The following is a 17,995-nucleotide window of genomic DNA, read 5'->3' on the forward strand; positions in this document are numbered from 1 at the left end:
AAAGACCCTGATGAAGCAATGGAGTACTTAGACTTGTTAGCTGAAAATGCTCAAAATTGGGACACTGCGGGTACATATGAAGCATCGAGTAAAACTCAACCTCATACATCTAGTGGAGGTATGTACAACCTTAGGGAAGATCATGACCTTCAAGTCAAGTTTGCATCTTTAGCTAGAAAAGTCGAGGCACTAGAATTGAAAAAGAGTGGTCAATTAAAATCCATTGAAAACATTGTGTGTCAAATCTGTGAAACAAATGAACACTCAACCAACGATTGTCCAACCTTGCCTTCTTTTAAGGAATGTCTCCATGAACAAGCCCATGCTTTAAATAGTTTCCAAAGGGCTAACCACAACCCATACTCCCAAACATACAACCCTGGTTGGAGAAATCACCCAAATTTCAGTTGGAAGAGTGAGAACAACAATGCACAAACTTCACAACCACCATTTCAAGCACACCACAATTTCCAAAATTCTCATGGATATGCACCTCCTTATGCTCCACCTCCTAGAAGAAATCTTGAGGAAACATTGCATGCATTCATTGAAAAGCAAGAGACAATCAATACTCAACTTGCTCAACACATGATAGATTTTACAGATACTCTTGCAAAATTAACATCTGCTCTCAGTTTCCAAGAGAAAGGTAAGTTTCCATCTCAACCACAACAAAATCCCAAGGGGCAATACAATGCAAATGCAAGTAGTTTCGGAAGCCAACACATGGATTAAGTGAAATCAGTCACTACTCTGCGCAGTGGTAAGGTTATTGAAAAACCCTCTCTTGAACCTTATGAGAAAGATGATGAGTCAATCTCTGAGGGTAAGGAAGGGGTTGAATCTGAAAATTGCAAAGAAACGACTGATTCTCGGCCAACACTGCCATTTCCTCAAGCCATGACCAAACAAAGGAAAGTCAATCACAACTCTGAAATTTTTTAAATTTTCAAACAGGTAAGGATCAATATACCTTTGCTGGATGCTATTAAACAGGTTCCTTCCTATGCTAAATTTTTGAAAGATCTATGCACTGTGAAGAGGAAACTGAATGTGAAAAAGAAAGCCTTTCTAGCCGAACAAGTAAGTGCTATTCTTCAGAACAATAATGCTTTGAAATATAAAGACCCTGGTTGTCCTACAATTTTGTTGCTTTATTGGAGAGCATAAAATTGAAAGAGCCTTACTTGATCTTGGAGCTAGTGTGAATTTACTTCCATATTCAGTTTTTCAAAGTCTTAATCTAGGTGAGTTAAAACCAACTTCTATATCTCTTTTACTTGCCGATAGATCTATAAAAGTGCCTAGAGGAATAATTGAAGATGTGTTAGTACAAGTTGATAAATTCATTTATCCTGTGGATTTTATTGTCTTGGACACAGAACCTATTGAAGCATGTAATTCATTTCCTGTTATTTTAGGACGTCCGTTTCTTGCAACTTCTAACGCATTGATTAATTGTAGGAATGGACTGATGAAGCTATCATTTGGAAACATGACATTGGAGATGAATATTTTCAACATTTGCAAGCAACCTGGAGATGATAATGATTTACAAGAAGTAGATCATATTGACGAATTAGTTTATGATCAACTTGAATCTACTTTAAGTAAAAATGAGTCAGATGAATCTGAAGATTTGCAAATGATTTATTCTAAGGAAGAAATCACGGATGACACAAGCACCGAAAATGTTGATGCGAATCTTTTGTCAACAACGACAACAGATTTGACATCTGACATTACACCAATTGATAATTACTTTCCTAACAAATCCTTACTTTCTTTTAGTCCAATGCCTTGGTATGATAAAAATATCAATTTTCTTGCTTTAGGAGATTTGCCAGCTGATTGGACTACTCAAAACAAAGAAAAGTTTTTGAACGAAGTGAAGAATTTTTATTGTGATGACCCTCACTTATTCAAATATTGTCCTGATCAAATATTTCTAAGATTCATTCCCGACAATGAGGTAAGTAGTGTCATTAAACTTTGTCATTCTGAAGCATGTGGAAGTTATTTCTCGTAAAAAAAGACAGGTGCAAAAATCTTTCAAAATGGATTTTATTGGCCCACCATGTTCAAGGACACGCATGCATTCTGCAAAACTTGTGAAAATTGTCAAAAAGTTGATACTGGTCAAAAAGTTTTGTTTTATAATTCTCAACTCTATGCATTCCCTAAAGAGCTAAGATTACGATGGAGCAATCCTTATGGGGCCTGTGATATTGAGAATTCAATGAATGACAATGATTTTAAGGAAAATGGACATCGTTTGAAAGCTTGCTTTGATAATTTTCCTAGTGAAAATGAATCAACTGGTTTGAATGATCTTGTAGATAAAGGTTGATTATTTTGTTTTTCTCACATTTTTTTTGTGTTTCTTTTTGAGTGATTTTTGCTAGTTTCTCTCACCCCGGTCAAATGGCGGACAACGGTACTCTGTGACTTAAGTCGGTTCTTTCAGTTTCCTACAATAACTGATATTTGTGTATATATTTGTGCAATTCTTTGAATCTCTCTTCCAATTCTCATTTGAAAATGGACACTAATCTTGAAAAATTGAAAAAGTATTTTCCCGCTCTGCCTCAGAATGCGATTACAAAAATTTACCGTGCTAGATGTGCAAGATTGAGATTGTTAATGAATCATGGAATTCCTGAAGATATTCGCTGGTTGATTGAAGCAAAGGTCCGATTATCAGGTGAGTCCTCTAACTTCTTCATTTCACACATGCCTGGAACAGGTAAAAGCACTTTTGCAAAGAAACTTCATTTCACGCATGCCTGGAACAGGTAAAAGCACTTTTGCAAAGAAATGTCGTGCAAAACGACTAGAAGTCTGTCATCGATGTGCTAGATGGACTTGTAATACACAATGTCATTCTTTAGGAATGGTATCTATAAACCGTGAAGATAAAATACAATTCATTAAGGATGGCTTGAGTAAGGAGTCTTTAGATAATCTTCTATTGACTCTTGAGACGCATCCTAGTGGAGATGTGCATCGTGTAATTCATGATTTATGGCCACTATTTCATAAAGAACATGATCGACTTAGTCTTGGGAATCTGACTAAAAAAGACCTTGTTTGCCAATTTTTAAGAAAACTGGATGGGAAGCCTATCCCCAACCAATAGAGGGCGTTTAAGCCGTTCTTGAACGTAAAACCAAGGGAAGATGTGAGCCACAATCACAACTACCTGTACATACACATGCCTTTTCAAAAAGTAAATAAATAAATAAAGAGAGAGAGAAAGAGTGTGTGTGAGACTCTAGCTGGCCTACATATAGATGTTATGATTGCCTTTCTACTTTCTCATCTATAAAACCCTCTTTTCCTTCCTTTCATTTCTACTCAAACCCTCTCTTCCTTCCTTTCATTTCTACTCAACCCATACATTCAACAAATATAGAAGTGTGTAGAAATGGCAAGTTCCTCAGGTCATCAAATAAGAAATATTTGTGTTTTCGGTGGATCTAGTCGTGGGAAAGAAAAGGAGTTTTTAGAATCAACAAATCATCTTGGTCAAGTGCTAGCTGAGAGAAAGATTCATTTAGTGTATGGGGGAGGCAGTCTTGGGTTAATGGGAGGTGTGTCAATAGCTGCATTTTTAAGAGGTAGTCAAGTTTTGGGGGTCGTTCCTGAAGCTTTGGCACAAGGGGACATCATTGGAAAAACAATTGGAGAGGAACTTCAGGTCTCCACAATGTCAGCTCGAATGAATGCAATGTTTAACCATGCTGATGCCTTCATTGCTTTACCAGGTGGTCTAGGCACATTGGAAGAGATCTTTCATATTTCCTCTTGGGCTCAACTACACATTCACCATAAACCCATAGGTTTGTTAAATGTTAATGGTTATTATGATAAATTGTTGTCTTTTCTTGATCATGCTGTGGAACAGGAATTTCTAACATCTTCTGCACGACAAATCATAATCTCTGCTGCTACTGCTGAACAATTGATTGACCAACTACAATCTTTCATTCCTGTGATTGATCCTTCTTTTGGTTGGGGGGAGAGGGTAGTAGTTGATAAAAAAAAAATTGTTTTTCATTTCATAAAGCATTTGCATAATTGTTGTTACTAGGATGGCAGAGTAAAGGAGCTCTTTTGTTAAAATGACTCTTGAGACGCATCTTAGTAACCATTCTTAACAAGATCTATTATAATACTTCCTGAAATATTCAGATTTACAAACTCTCGCATTGTTATCACTTAATTCTGCTCATATACTTATTTAACATGTATTTTTAAACCTTAATTTACACACACACACTTTAACATATGATTGTGGGTTGCATATTGGATTATTATATTATTTATGTTCTTTTGTTAAAGGTAACAACTAAGGGAAAGAGATTGTATATAATTAAGAAAAAAAACATGAAAAAAAAAAAAAAGAAAGAAAAAAAAGAAAAAAAAAGAAGAAAAAAAAATGATGATAATAAAAATGTAGATAAGTTTGGTTTCGTAGCCTCCCTAACCTAAGCAATTAAGCTCGAAGGGGTGTTTTAACACCTAATACCCTACAGTCAACTGACTTGGAAGCAATTGGCCCAATGCTTATTACATGGGTTGAGGAGAAAAGTTTAAGGAAATCAAACATTGCACTATCTACATATCAATATCTGCGACCCGAGTTACTAAGCTCGTAGGGGTGTCTTAACACCGAATGCCCTAAGACCAACTGGTTTGGGAGTCATTAGCTGAAAGCTCGTTACATGGGTTAAAGATGCATGATGTTTTTAAATTATATGTATATAAAGTTAAAATAATATTTAAAAAAAAAGAAAAAAATAATAATCCCAGCCCAAGGAAGTTAACCTTAAACATTAAAACAAAAATTTTGTTTTCTTTCATGAAAAGCCCCATAATTATGTGTTGATACATTGAGCACAAAAGAAAGGTTTATTAATATCTTGTTAAGAGGTATTGAGCAGATATATAAATTTAATGAGAGTTTGTTTATCTGGATAGATTAATGGAAGTTAAATGATGAATACCTTGCTTTGTGGAATATACAAATTGTTTTTCTATTTTACGCTTTGATTACTAGGGACTAGTAATAAGCTGGTTGGGGGGTGTGATTAGTACTTAAAAGTGCATTTTTATCATGGTTTTATATCATCATTTTTCACTTGAAGTATCAATAACTCCTTAACTAAAGCATGTTTTATAATAATATATCTAATAATATAAGATACCTTTAATTTGTGGTAAATGTTCATTTTAAATGCAGGCCTATCACATAAATGAAAGGATTGATTGATGACTTTAAGAACTTAAATTGCAAGGATAAAGAGATGGTCAAACTTAGAAAAGAGATGTCGGTGCAATCCAAACCGAAACACTGTTCGGTAATTGGGTCATATCTGGAGCTATATATCTCAGATTTAGTTTCAATTTATATGGATGGAAAGGTAAGACATAGGCCTACAACTTTCATATGGAGCCCAAGATCTAAAAAGGCCATTATCAAGTCAAAATTGTAGCAACAACAAAGAAGACCGAATCTGTCTTGTCATTTTCAAGTCCAAATTGTAGCACACAACAAAGAAGCCCGAATCTGTCTTCCAGCCCGAGCACTGTTCAGTATTTTGGCCATATCTGGAGTTCTAGAAGTCCAAATGAGCTGAAGTTTTTACACAATAAAGTTGAGACAATTTCCTACAACTTTCATGTTTGCAACTGGCTCCAATTTTGACGTTTTGGGCAGACAAGAGAAGATAAGAATTGTCACCAAGTCAAAAGTTGGCCACCCACTTATCAATTAGTCATCAAATCAATAGTGCCCAATTTTGGCCTATAAAAGGAGGCATTTGCCATGCATTTAGGCATCTTGGTTTCCAGATCAAAATCATGCTCTTCCTTTCTCTCTTTGTATTTTTTGTAATGTTTATGCTTTGCTTTCATTAATATTAAGTTTATGCCTTTCATTTCCTTTCCTTTACTTAGTTAACTTTTATGTTCTTATTTTGTTTATCTATTTTGCTTTCTTTCATCATGTCTAGCTAAGTTAGTTATGTCAAGGTGAAAAGGTTACACTAATGGTGTAAGAATAAGTATAATGTAAACTTAATATGGACTTTAATGTTTGATACTAACATGTTTTATATTTGTTATCTTGTTCACTCTTTAATACTTTACTTGTTAAATGACTAATCTTGATTTATGTTGTATAACACTTGGTACAACAAATGCTTGGCACTTTCATAGCCCATAATGTATGGTATAACCGACACCTGAGCTATGAAAGGAACTTGATTTATTGTTAACATAAGTTATAATCATGAATGCTTGACGAGATTTACAAGTATTAGCATTAATTGAATAAGATGACTAATGTAATCATGTTAACAATATATAATCTGATTGGAACCTCCTTTGTGTGTGGTTTCCAATTCAATAATAAGAGTTTATACTATACTTGTTTGATATACCATTAGTGGAACCTCTAACCTTGACATTTGTTATTATTATTGTTTAATCCTTACATTAATTTTCCATCTCCAAGTTCTCATCATCTTCTTCTTCTTCTCTTTCTTTATTATTATTATTATTACTACTACCTGTACTACTACTACTACTACTACTACTACTACTATTATTATTATTATTATTATTATTATTATTATTAGTGTTATTAGTATTACTATTATTATTGTTGTTGTTGTTGTTGTTGTTGTTGTTGTTGTTGTATTATTGTTATTTATAATTTGTACAAATAACCTCCCTGTGGTTCGACCCCGGTCTTGCCGGGTTATTTATTACTTCGACACTCCTGTACTTGGGAGAAGATATCAATCTTTTAGTCGTGTCAGTAATTATTTTCTAAACATTAATTTTCTTAATCATTTAATGAAGTATGCTATATAAAATGTTGAGTTAGATTATTTCTTGATTATCCTATTTGTATTTTATAAAAACTAGATGTAGGTTATCCTTGAGTTGTGTTGATGACAAAAATGTTAAAGGAAATTGGATTTCAACTATAGTATTTATTTGAAATAATAAAAGAGGTTGTTGGTAATTTAAATGTTTCTAGTATAAAGAAAATTCCATCAAAATTTTGGTATCATGCATGTAAAAACCATCAACCTTGAATTATTGCATCATTTAAAAAAACAATATTTTAATAAATATATTTTAAAAGTTACTATAATTTCAATCACTAATCTATCATCTACTAAATAAATATTATTTATTCATGTTAATTTAGAGTATGCTAAAAATTATAGTATAATTTATTTTTTAATTTTTTAATTGGAAAATATATCAATTATATAATAAAATAATTTAAAAATATAAAAAATAAATTAATTTAAAAAAGACAGCCACGCTAACAAACAATATGCAAGCCTCGAATGAGGGGGTTCAGCTGCAGTGGTGTCGCAAGATCCACGTGTTAGTGCTCCGACTGACTGAGTGAATCCTTGCGGGGAGAGGTGCTATTCTCGTGAGCTGGTTTGTTTTTGGTTCCGTTATTTTATGCATCCCAACTGCTAGCGTTTTCCCCGGCAACCGAAAAACAAACACCATAACCGAACCTGCCACCTGTAACGGTTTCAAATCCTCGCACGTGCGCTTTACCTCTACATTTTGCAACTTATAGTGTTCTTTAACGAACATTCAACTTTTAATGACTGTTAGAGGACATTATTTTTTTAATGTGTATCTTGAGATTCATTGAATCTCTCGATAAAATACACAAAAGCAAAGCCATTGGACAATCCCATGTGTGATTTTTGGATCGAGGCCACAATGGAGGGTAATGTGCCAGAAATAATTCAAGTATTTTAGGAATATTCGCATGGATATTTTTAGCATACTATGAGTATTTTCTAATATATTTGCATGGATTAAAAATAAAATAAAAAATAAAAAATATGATATATATCATTTCAAACTCAAACCCCTACATATTTATCTGAATGATCCCAAACAAATGTAATTCTTAAGATTCAAAGAAGGATGGTTGTAATCGAGATTGTTTTTTAAATGATTTTTAATTGAAAATATATTAAAATAATATTTTTAAAAATTTTATTTTTAATATTAACATATCAAAATAATTTAAAAATATTAAAAAATAATCAAATTTTAATAATAAAAAAAATGTTCAACCTCAATATGAAATGAGCATTTAATATTACCAATTCAAAGCTACTATAATTTGACAAAAAGGAAATGAGATGATTGAAAATTTAGTTTTGCTAGTGATTAACTCTATTAGCATTAAACTTGGATGGATTAATAAATTAATATACAACCTAGTTAATTTGGTCAATTCAAATAAGACTCATCAATTCAACTTTATAAAATTATTTATATAACAATCTAATTTTTTAAAAATAATTTTACTAAATTTCAGTAGAGTTTTCATTGTATTATTAATATTAAATTATCAACTCAATAATATCATAACCCATATCAATTAATATAATACTTGTCTTATCATACGAGACTATTTTAATTCTATTTTAATTCATTCATCACATCAATATTTCATTGTTTTTAATATTTATTTAATTAAATCAAGAAATAACAATTTTCACTATAGTAATTAATGAGAAATAATACTTAAATACTGAAAAGAAAAGACCATTGCAAAATTATGAATTACAATATTCATTTGTGATTCTTTAGTTATATTCAATAAATAAGCACAATATTACAAAATTATATTAAAACTAAATATTTATTTGATCCATAATTACATTATATAATTAAGTAAAATACATAAATAAATGATAATCTTAATCAATAATATGATATGAGGTACTTGAAATTTTATTATAAAATTTTATTAGGTGAAACTTGTGTTACAATTAATGATGATTTATTTTCATGACTTACGTATGTATATACTCAAGTATTCATATAATCCTTTTTCTTCAATACCATTCGTAGCAAAAACTTCAAACATGACATAATCTTTCATTCATTTCTACATATATTTTAGCACTAAATTATCTAAATTCTTTAAATTGCTGAACACATTAGATACTAATCCATTATTTTAGGATTTAGTTTTTATTTATTTATTTGAAAAGACTTTAACCTCGTATCTAGGTCACAAATCCCGTCATTCTTCAATTTCTTGTTCAATAAGACTTTAGTCTCATATCTAGGTCCTGAAAATTAATTTTCTCAATCCGCTTAGTAGCAAGATGACTAATTTCATCAATCGGGGATTTAACTTCTCACTTCACCCAGTAAACAAAGCATCAATCTCATTAACTAAGGATTAGTTTCTTCATCTGTCTAGTAACCAGGATATTAATCCTATTAATTAGGGATTAGTTTCTAAATCCACCTAATAATCTTGGCATTAATCCTATAAACTAGGAATTCATTTTAATAATTCACAACTTATTTTTTTATTTAACAATTCATTGATGATCAAATCACTAATAAATTCTTAGAAAGTGATGGGCACCTACTTAATTCTTGTGCAAGTAGTAATTTTTTATTATTGATTGAATCCCATAGTATCTTCTACACCACTAAAATTAATAAATTACTAACCATTCATTTACCATAAAGATTAACTTTCATATAAATTTTAATTTCTTGCTCATTCACATTAATATATCATTCTTGTCATTTATATTGTTTATAATCATTTTTTTAATTGAAATTTCTATTTAAAAATTAACACAACTCAATACTATTTATATATCTTTTAATTTAACCTCAATACTCAAAAGTAGGCTTAGCTTTAACGCAATTCCCTGTTCATAGAGGGATGAAATTTCGTCTTTTTCTTAAAAAAAAAAACCTAGAACCAATCAACCAACATATTTCTTCAGATTGACAACTCAAACTCTCCTCTTTTTTGGTCCTATTGGGTGAGACTATTGGAGAGGGTATGAAAGGATTTCTCCTCTTTTTTTTTTTTTTTTGAAGCCTCATTCTTTCCTTCCATTTAACACAATTTTAATCAATTACATTAATTCTCCAAGTTTTCCAAATTTCCATCAGGGGGGATTTTTTTTTTTTTTGAAATTAACCAACTACCCATTCTTATTTCATGCTTATAAACATTATTCAGTTATAAATTATATCATTACAACAACCCTCAATTCCACATAATATTAACAATTGCATTTCTTCATCAGAATATAAAATTTCTCTTATTAAAATCTTATACGAGTTTCACAATTTTTTTTCTTGTATAAAATGATGTTGTTTTTATTTTTTTTTAAATTTATTTATGCATATTTTATTTTTCAAAAAAATTAAAATAATATTATTTTAAATTAAATCTAAATTAACTTGTTAATTTATGGGTTAATTAAGTGAACCTATTCAGTTATGAGCTGACTTAACAAACTCAAAACGCAAATCATGTTTGCAAATAAACTAGGACCCTGCTCAATCACGTTGTGAAATGATTTTTAATTCAAGAGCCTGTTTTAGCGTGAGAGAGAAAAATGTTATGTAAAAACTAGCATAACTGATTTAAGAAACAAGCATAACTGATTTAAGAAGAAACAAGCATCTCCCTCCCTCCCTCCTAACTATAAATGTTAGTAGGGCCTTGATTGAGAATTGTTTCCTGATACACCGCGAATAAAAAAATAAGTTGGGGGTATAATTAGCAGCTTCTGCATAGATTAGGGACTAGTCTGATGTTACCCTCTCCCATCACGGACACACAATGAGATCCGATTGTGCCTAGCCTCCTATTCTTTTCACCGCATAAAAATCCCTAAAAGAAAAAAAAAAGGAAAAAACAATTTCTTTCTTTCTTGCTAAAATTAGTAAAATGCATGTAATAGTAGAGGTGTTTTGCTCTTGATTAGGATTACTATGAGAGGATTGATGGCAGTAATTGATGCTTAACTCTACAAACTTGGTTGGAGATCTCTCGCATGGACCCGATCTTGACCCTCAATGGCTCTGCAAACCCCTCGCATTTCCTTCTTCCCATTTATTTCGCTTTTAGTTTCTTTCTTGCTCGCTTCGTATTGGACAGATTCATTTTTCGAGTAAGTCTTCTTTGCATCTCCTTTTCAGTTAGTTATTTTTTGCCTCTTTCTTTCTTTTTTTTTTGATTTTTTTGTTTGCCTGTTTAGGATAATTTGTTTTTGAATTAGTTTTGATTTGAGGATTTTTATTGGAATCTGAGCTTGGTGCATGAAGAATGAGTTTAAATTAATCTAAAAATGAAGCACAGGTTTTCGATTCTAAGTAATTTTCTCTTTAATTGAAAATATTTGTTGATAATTTGTCAAAATTGTTCTGAAAAATAAAGTGTGTTTAGATTGATTTTCTCGGAAAAAGAAGTAAATTGCGGTAGCTCTTACCTTCTTTTGTTTTCTTGCTTTTTTTTTTAGCGCGTTTTGTTTGAGTAGTAGCTTGACATTACTTTTATCATGAGCAGTTCTAAATCCGTGGGATATCGTAGGGTAAGAACATGAGCTTGGTGGTTTTAATGTTGTATGAAGAATGAGTTTAAATTAAGCTAAAAATGAAGCACGGATTCTAACTAATTTTCACTTTATTTGACATTATTTGTTGATAATCTGTCAAAATTGTTCTGAAAAATAAAGTGTGTTTGGATTGATTTGCTCCTAAAAAGAAGTAAATTGCGGTGGTAGCTCTTACCTTCTTTTTGGTTTTTTTTTTTTTTTTGCGCGTTTTGTTTGAGTAGTAGCTTGAACTTACTTTTATCATGAGCAGTTCTAAATCCATGGATATCGTAGGCTAAGAACATGAGCTTGGTGTATGAAGAATGGGTTTAAATTAAGCTAAACATGAAGCACAGTTTTTCGGTTCTGAGTAATTCTCACTTTATTTGACATTATTTGTTGATAATCTGTCAAAATTGTTCTGAAAAATAAAGTGTGTTTGGATTGATTTTCTCGGAAAAAGTAGTAAATTGTGGTGGTAGCTCTTACCTTTTTTTTTCCTGCGCGTTTTGTTTGAGTAGTAGCTTGAACTTACTTTTATCATGAGCAGTTCTAAATCCGTGGGATATCATAGGCTAAGAACATCTAAAAGGAGATTGACCCTCAGGTATGCCATGCAGAATGGCTACTTGTCTCTGTGATTTTGTTATGCCTGGATGGAATTGTAGTTCTTGCAATTGCTTTTAGCTATAGGAGTTGCTGCCAAATCACTGCCACATGGTTTACATATGATTTTCAATTGCAACTGTTATGGTGCATCGTAGTACATTCTTGTTTATGGTGAAATTGCTGGAGAGTGCTTATGTTTGAGCCAATTGGGGGTTGGATTTTTGATCCACTCCATCCTATTACTCATCAGTGCAGCTTCAAAAATTGGGGCGTTGTGTATTATTTCTCACAATTCCTCCATCCACTCAGTTTTTTAGGAGGATGTATCCTTGGAGATTTCTATCATCTCTCCCTTTCTTTTTCATTTCATTAGAGGACAGCTCTATGAACATAGATCTCGTTTGATTTTCATTTCCTTGTGTTTTTTTTTTTTCTGGAAAAAGATTAGTTATGAAATCAACATGCATTAATCTTTCATGATAGTGCTTGATTTCATGAGCTGCTGCAATGCTTGAAAAGAAAAGAAAATTTAATGTTTGTTCTTTTGGAGGATCATTATTAAGGCTTTAAAATGTAAAATAGTATGGATTTTTATTTCCTCTATTAGAAACACATTGAGCTATGCAGTTAAGGCTGTTGCAATGTTTGATTTTGTACTAAGGAGTTGCTTACAGTTCTGAAGAAATTCTTGTTTGCGAGTGACCTTGTTTGACTGTGAGAGGTTAGAATTATTGTGTGAAAAGGCCATGGATATGCTGGGGCAGAAGTCTCTAACTTATGCTAATTGTAATATTGATTATTTATTTTTCTGATAATACAGGATAGATACCTGTGCCCAGTATAACCATTTTATCATAGTTCTTGCTCTGTTTCTTGTCTGCTGTGACTCTTTGCATGGACAAATATATATATGGGTACTTGGTCCCTTTATAAATAGGATTCTAATAAATTCTTCTCATTTTAATAAATTCTTCTCATTTCTCAGAAGCTGGCCATTTGGTTGTTGTATAATAAAGCCAAAGCTATATCATCAAGGATTGATGAGGCAACGATTGTTAAATGCTCAGAATCTATGTGGAAACTGACATACTATGCTACTGTTGAAATATGTGTTCTAAAAATTACCTACAACGAACCATGGTTCAGAGATACAAAAGAGTACTTCAGAGGCTGGCCACATCAAGAATTGGGGTGAGTGATTAATATGCAATGACTTTTTGCAGCTGGTGATGATAGTAGCTTATATTGTTATGCATAACTGACATGGTAAGGTTGGCAGAAATGCATTTTCTGGCATGGAATATCGAGTTTTCCCTGATACTAGTGCTTGCATAAGAGGCTTCTTAAATTAGGGTTACTTCTAAGTGGGCCACATCAGGGGGTGTTAGTTTTTTTGATTGACATGAACCATTTTTATTTCAGGTTTCCAATAATGCTTTTCTACATGTGCCAATGTGGATTCTACATATACAGTATTGCTGCCCTCCTTATTTGGGAAACTAGAAGGAAAGATTTTTCTGTGATGATGTCTCATCATGTAATTACAGTTATACTGATTGGATACTCATACAGTACAAGGTAATAATTCAGTCTTTGCTTTGGTACTCTTGAGTTGTGAGGCAGCAGTACATAACATACACGCATATTATTTCCCAGTTTCATCATTGTCTGAAATCTGTTGAGAATCTCATCTTGTTGCTTCTTTATGGTTCCCCATTTGCCATTGTCTCCTGTATTTTAATTTTTGATAAGGCACAAGTTTGGACATGCCTCTGAAGCTGTTTTATATATGTTTACTCTGATAGTTAATGTCAGTTGAAACATTCTCCTGTATTTTAATTTTTGATATGGCACAAGTTTGGACATGCCTCTGAACTGTTTTATATATGTTTACTCTGATAGTTAATGTAAGTTGAAACATTTCAAAATCAGCTGGACCTATCAATGATGCTATCTTAAGCTGTTTTCTTGCAAATTATATAAGATGCATTTCCCAGGCTTTTCTTCATGTTGAGGTATGAGATTGACCTATGGTTGCTCTCAGATTAACTCCCCTGAGCATGTGTACCTCACTAATTCAATGATGCTGTGATCTTTGACATTTAATTTCTATTACAGTGGAGGGGGAGGATTTTTGCTATTATTTGGTATACATAATCAGTTTGGGCTTTCCATAGGAAACAACAGCTTTGCAACATGAAAAGAAGATTAGCTGCAAAGACGATAAAATCTATTGTATTTCCTAGAGTTGAATGCTAGTTACTATAATTTGCAACCAACTCATTAGCTGATGGTTCATTAATACTGAATGTAGTCTTCAGGTTTAGCAGATTCTCCTGGTCTCCTTCTTCCTCCTTTTGATTATTATACTTTTTGCAAGCCTATTTAGATTGATATGCCAAAACTGGTTAGAGAATTTGTATGCAAGACCGAGTTGTTTAGAGCTTGAAATCTGTGCCCATCTATTGATATCTGTACATGATAATGTTCTAGGTTGAGCTCAATTAAACCTTCCATTATTATCAAGTGCATCCAGTTCTCAATCTTTCTTCCTTTTTCTTTATTGCTAGTCTTTTACAAGTATATTTAAATTGAGATGGCAACGCTTGTGAGAGTAGTTCTATGCAAGAAGAACTGAGCTCTTTATAGTTCTACTCTTGGGCCCCTCTTTTGATTTCTGTACAAGAGTAGCTATTACCACTGTTTAAGTAATATTTTATTTGGAGACATCCAATGAGAAATTAAGCTCTAAACTTTGCCATTCAGTTTTTTCCGGATAGGAACGATTATCTGCGCTGTGCATGATGCAAGTGATGTATTCTTAGAAGCTGCTAAAGTTTTCAAATATTCTGGCAAGGAGCTTAGAGCAAGCATTTTATTTGGACTGTTTGCCATCTCATGGGTTGTACTTCGACTAGTATTCTTTCCCTTTTGGATTATCAGAGCAACAAGGTTTGTCGTCATGGTAGATGACTTAATTTCATTAATTTTGGCTCCTTTTTCTTATCCACTATACGGTTGGTATTTCTCAGCTATGAATTGGTGGAGTTTTTGGATTTATCACTAGCCTACGACAAATTACTGTACTATGTCTTCAATACAATGCTGCTGATGTTACTTGTTTTCCACATCTACTGGTGGATCCTGATATACTCAATGATAATGAGACAGCTGAGAAACAGAGGAAGAGTAGGAGAAGATATAAGATCTGGTAAGCCTTCTACTCTTTTAATTTTACCACTGAATTTGGAACATGAACGGAAAATTTCAAAGCAGAATGAGGAGGTGAGCCTCTATGTCTATGGTTGCCTTCAGAGTCCTAGAATCCCCTCTTCCTCTCCTTTTTTCACTTCTGCTGCTTTGAGCATAGAGGCTGAAGGTGGAAGTTGTTAAAACTTTACTTTAAAGACGCTGCCTTAGGCATCACCTTGTTCCAACAATATGATTAGTTCTTGAACAGTCCCTAGTACATACTAGCAGGAGCATTCAAATGCATTATGTGGCTTCACTTCATATATCTTGACTTGGAGCTATTAACCTCTCTTCATACAATTGCAGATTCAGAAGATGATGAATAGGTGGGGATGGATTTGATCAACCCTTTTGTTCTTACCAGTGGCACTGAGGAGATTAGCTTGACTTACATGTAGGTTTGTATCTTCACTCAATTGGTTTTTACCAATCAGGTGAATAATTTACTTGTTTCAATATCTCTTGATTTGTTTTTGCTGTATAAATAATAGCCGATTCCTGTACAATTTGTTCTCCATCGAAGAGCAAAACACCCATTCTGACATTAGTCCATATATTAGAAAACGAGAAAAGTGGAAAAAGTAGCTTCTTATAGATTTCTTTTCCTGGTGTGTTAATCTTGGTCATTTGTGATCTTGTTAAAGCCAATGGCCCAGAACTGCACACGTACTTCAAAAGCGTGTTGGGTTGAGCAGTGGTGATTTATTATTGCATCCTCAAGATGTGTATTCAAGATTTCTAGGACCCCCTCGTCACTCACCATGGCTCCAAAAGTGAAATGATGCCATCATATCTACTGTTGAGACTTGAGACGATCTGGCAATTTGTGGGAGTGATTCTGATTGTAAGATTTGTTTGGTGAATTTTCTTAACTGGATCTTCATGTTATTTTGCAGCTGTTGGAATGCTTTTCTGCTCTTCTCTGCGTCTGTCTCGTGTCTCGGCCTTTCTTTTGTATCATCTTGGGCTGGAAAAGCCATTCCGTCGCTGCAGACTGAAAAGGGTGCTATTCACCTTTTTTTCCCCTTCTTTTTTGAATCATGAATGGAGGCATTTATAATGTCTACTCAAGTGGTAGCTCACAGCTAACAGACTAAGAGTTTTTTTGTTACCAATAAAAAGAATACTTTCATGATCTTTGCTCAGCGGGTTGATGCCTTACAGAACGGACGAGGGAAACAGCGTGTGAATTACGCAGGGTGCCCTTAGCTTTCTGTGAAATTTGTACAAGAATAATGTGGTTTGATTAAAAAGGGGACCTCTTTGCATAAAAAAAACTCCTCAGCCTTGTAACCCGTCAATTCAGGCTTGAGTTCGGTAGGATCAGAAAAAAATTGTTTTTTATTTTTTATTTTTTATAAAATAACATCATCATGATTTTTTTAAGAAAAAAATAAAGTATTGCATAAACTTAAATTAACATGTTTTACTCACGATCCAAGCCTCGAAACATGCCAGATATTATGACTATATTAAGAGTCCACAGCATCATAAATATCACAATAACAGGGTAGAGGTTTGCTTGATACACACAGAAATGAAGCTGAAGCTGCAAGCTAGATTTTGGAACTTTCTATTTAAAAATAAAAAATAAAACTTTATAATTATATAGTTATATCATAATTAATTCTGTGAAAGAATTAAAAATAAAAAAAACAAAAATAAATTAAACATTTAAATTATTATTTTGTAATTTGATTGTGGTATTTCTTTTTGTATTTTAATCCGATTATTTTTTGAATTTATAGATGTAAGATTTTATGTGTGTAGTCTATATATATAGTTATTCCTTAAAGAAAAATTGAAAAAAAAGATCCATATGAATAAAGGCTATATATAAAGTTATCCCTCATAAAAATGTTCAAATGTTCAAAAACATGGCATATAAATGAAAGCTATATATATATATATATATATAATTATCGTATATGCCAAATGTTCAAAAACATGGCATATAAATGAAAGCTATATATATATATATATATATAATTATCCCATATGCAAAAGTTAAGAAGCATTTCGTGTGGATATAGGCTATAAATATAGTTATCCCACATGTAAAAATTAAAAAACATTTCATAAATATAATTATCTCATGTGAAAAAATTAATAAACATTTTATGGGGATACAAAATATATAAAAATATGTGAGGCCAAGTATTCACAAATTTTATATTTTTCGAGTTTGTTTAAAAATATATATAAAAAAAAAGTCGGGTCACTCGAGTTTGACCGGGCTAAGTTTTGAGCATTTGAAACCTACCTAATGCCTCGGATCTTGATTTGACTTTTCAGGCTAGACCGGGTTTTATATCTATGATTTAAAGTATTTCAACATCCAAACTAGTTATGTGACCTATGCTCCGCTACGAGTTAGATATTTTTATTTCCTAAAAAAAAAAATATATATGAAGGTTTTTTCAATGTATTTTTGTAGTTTAAAAAATATGACTTAAAATAATTTTTTTTTTTATGATTACATGTAATCAAATAAATCAAGCACTATGTGTGCGAATAAAAAAAAATCATAAACAATACCTAAAAATAAAACTTCAAATATCAAGAGACATATATAGATCAAGATATTTAATCTTGAAAGACGAGATATTTACCTGATTGTGTTTGCTAAATTATTTATTAAATAATTTTTTTATTTAAGCAAATGATAATGAAAGTGGACACACAAATTAAATTGATTGAATAAAATAAAA

The 17,995-nt window shown here is 32.2% G+C and overlaps 1 protein-coding gene across 4 annotated transcripts; it reads left to right on the top strand.

Annotated features, from left to right (window-relative positions):
• The first annotated feature begins 10,624 nt into the window (after positions 1-10,624).
• On the top strand, positions 10,625-16,423 carry LOC105111629 (LAG1 longevity assurance homolog 2-like). Of its 4 annotated transcripts, none has more exons than XR_839628.1 (7): positions 10,625-11,000; positions 13,018-13,223; positions 13,455-13,610; positions 14,799-14,984; positions 15,065-15,243; positions 15,591-15,718; positions 16,181-16,423. XR_839628.1 is itself a non-coding variant. In XM_011007042.1 (6 exons), the coding sequence occupies exons 1-6, from the start codon at positions 10,884-10,886 to the stop codon at positions 15,608-15,610; spliced, it is 864 nt and encodes a 287-aa protein (XP_011005344.1). In that variant the 5' UTR covers positions 10,625-10,883; the 3' UTR covers positions 15,611-15,888. The 4 variants fall into 4 exon arrangements, 1 of the variants encoding a protein (XP_011005344.1); XR_839627.1 differs by having other exon boundaries at positions 15,591-15,682; XR_839629.1 differs by having other exon boundaries at positions 15,591-15,678.
• Positions 16,424-17,995: the final 1,572 nt, after the last annotated feature.

Source organism: Populus euphratica, unplaced genomic scaffold, assembly GCF_000495115.2.
Source record: "Populus euphratica unplaced genomic scaffold, PopEup_1.0 scaffold298.1, whole genome shotgun sequence".
Taxonomy (NCBI): domain Eukaryota; kingdom Viridiplantae; phylum Streptophyta; class Magnoliopsida; order Malpighiales; family Salicaceae; genus Populus; species Populus euphratica.

What these genes read in the sequence shown, in the direction of transcription:
- LOC105111629 (XM_011007042.1), top strand. Translation starts at nt 10,884, where the DNA reads ATGGACCCGATCTTGACCCTCAATGGCTCTGCAAACCCCTCGCATTTC. An exon ending in TGGACAGATTCATTTTTCGA is followed by an intron (nt 11,001 to 13,017) that starts GTAAGTCTTCTT and finishes CTCATTTCTCAG; the next exon opens with AAGCTGGCCATTTGGTTGTT. An exon ending in TGGCCACATCAAGAATTGGG is followed by an intron (nt 13,224 to 13,454) that starts GTGAGTGATTAA and finishes TTTTTATTTCAG; the next exon opens with GTTTCCAATAATGCTTTTCT.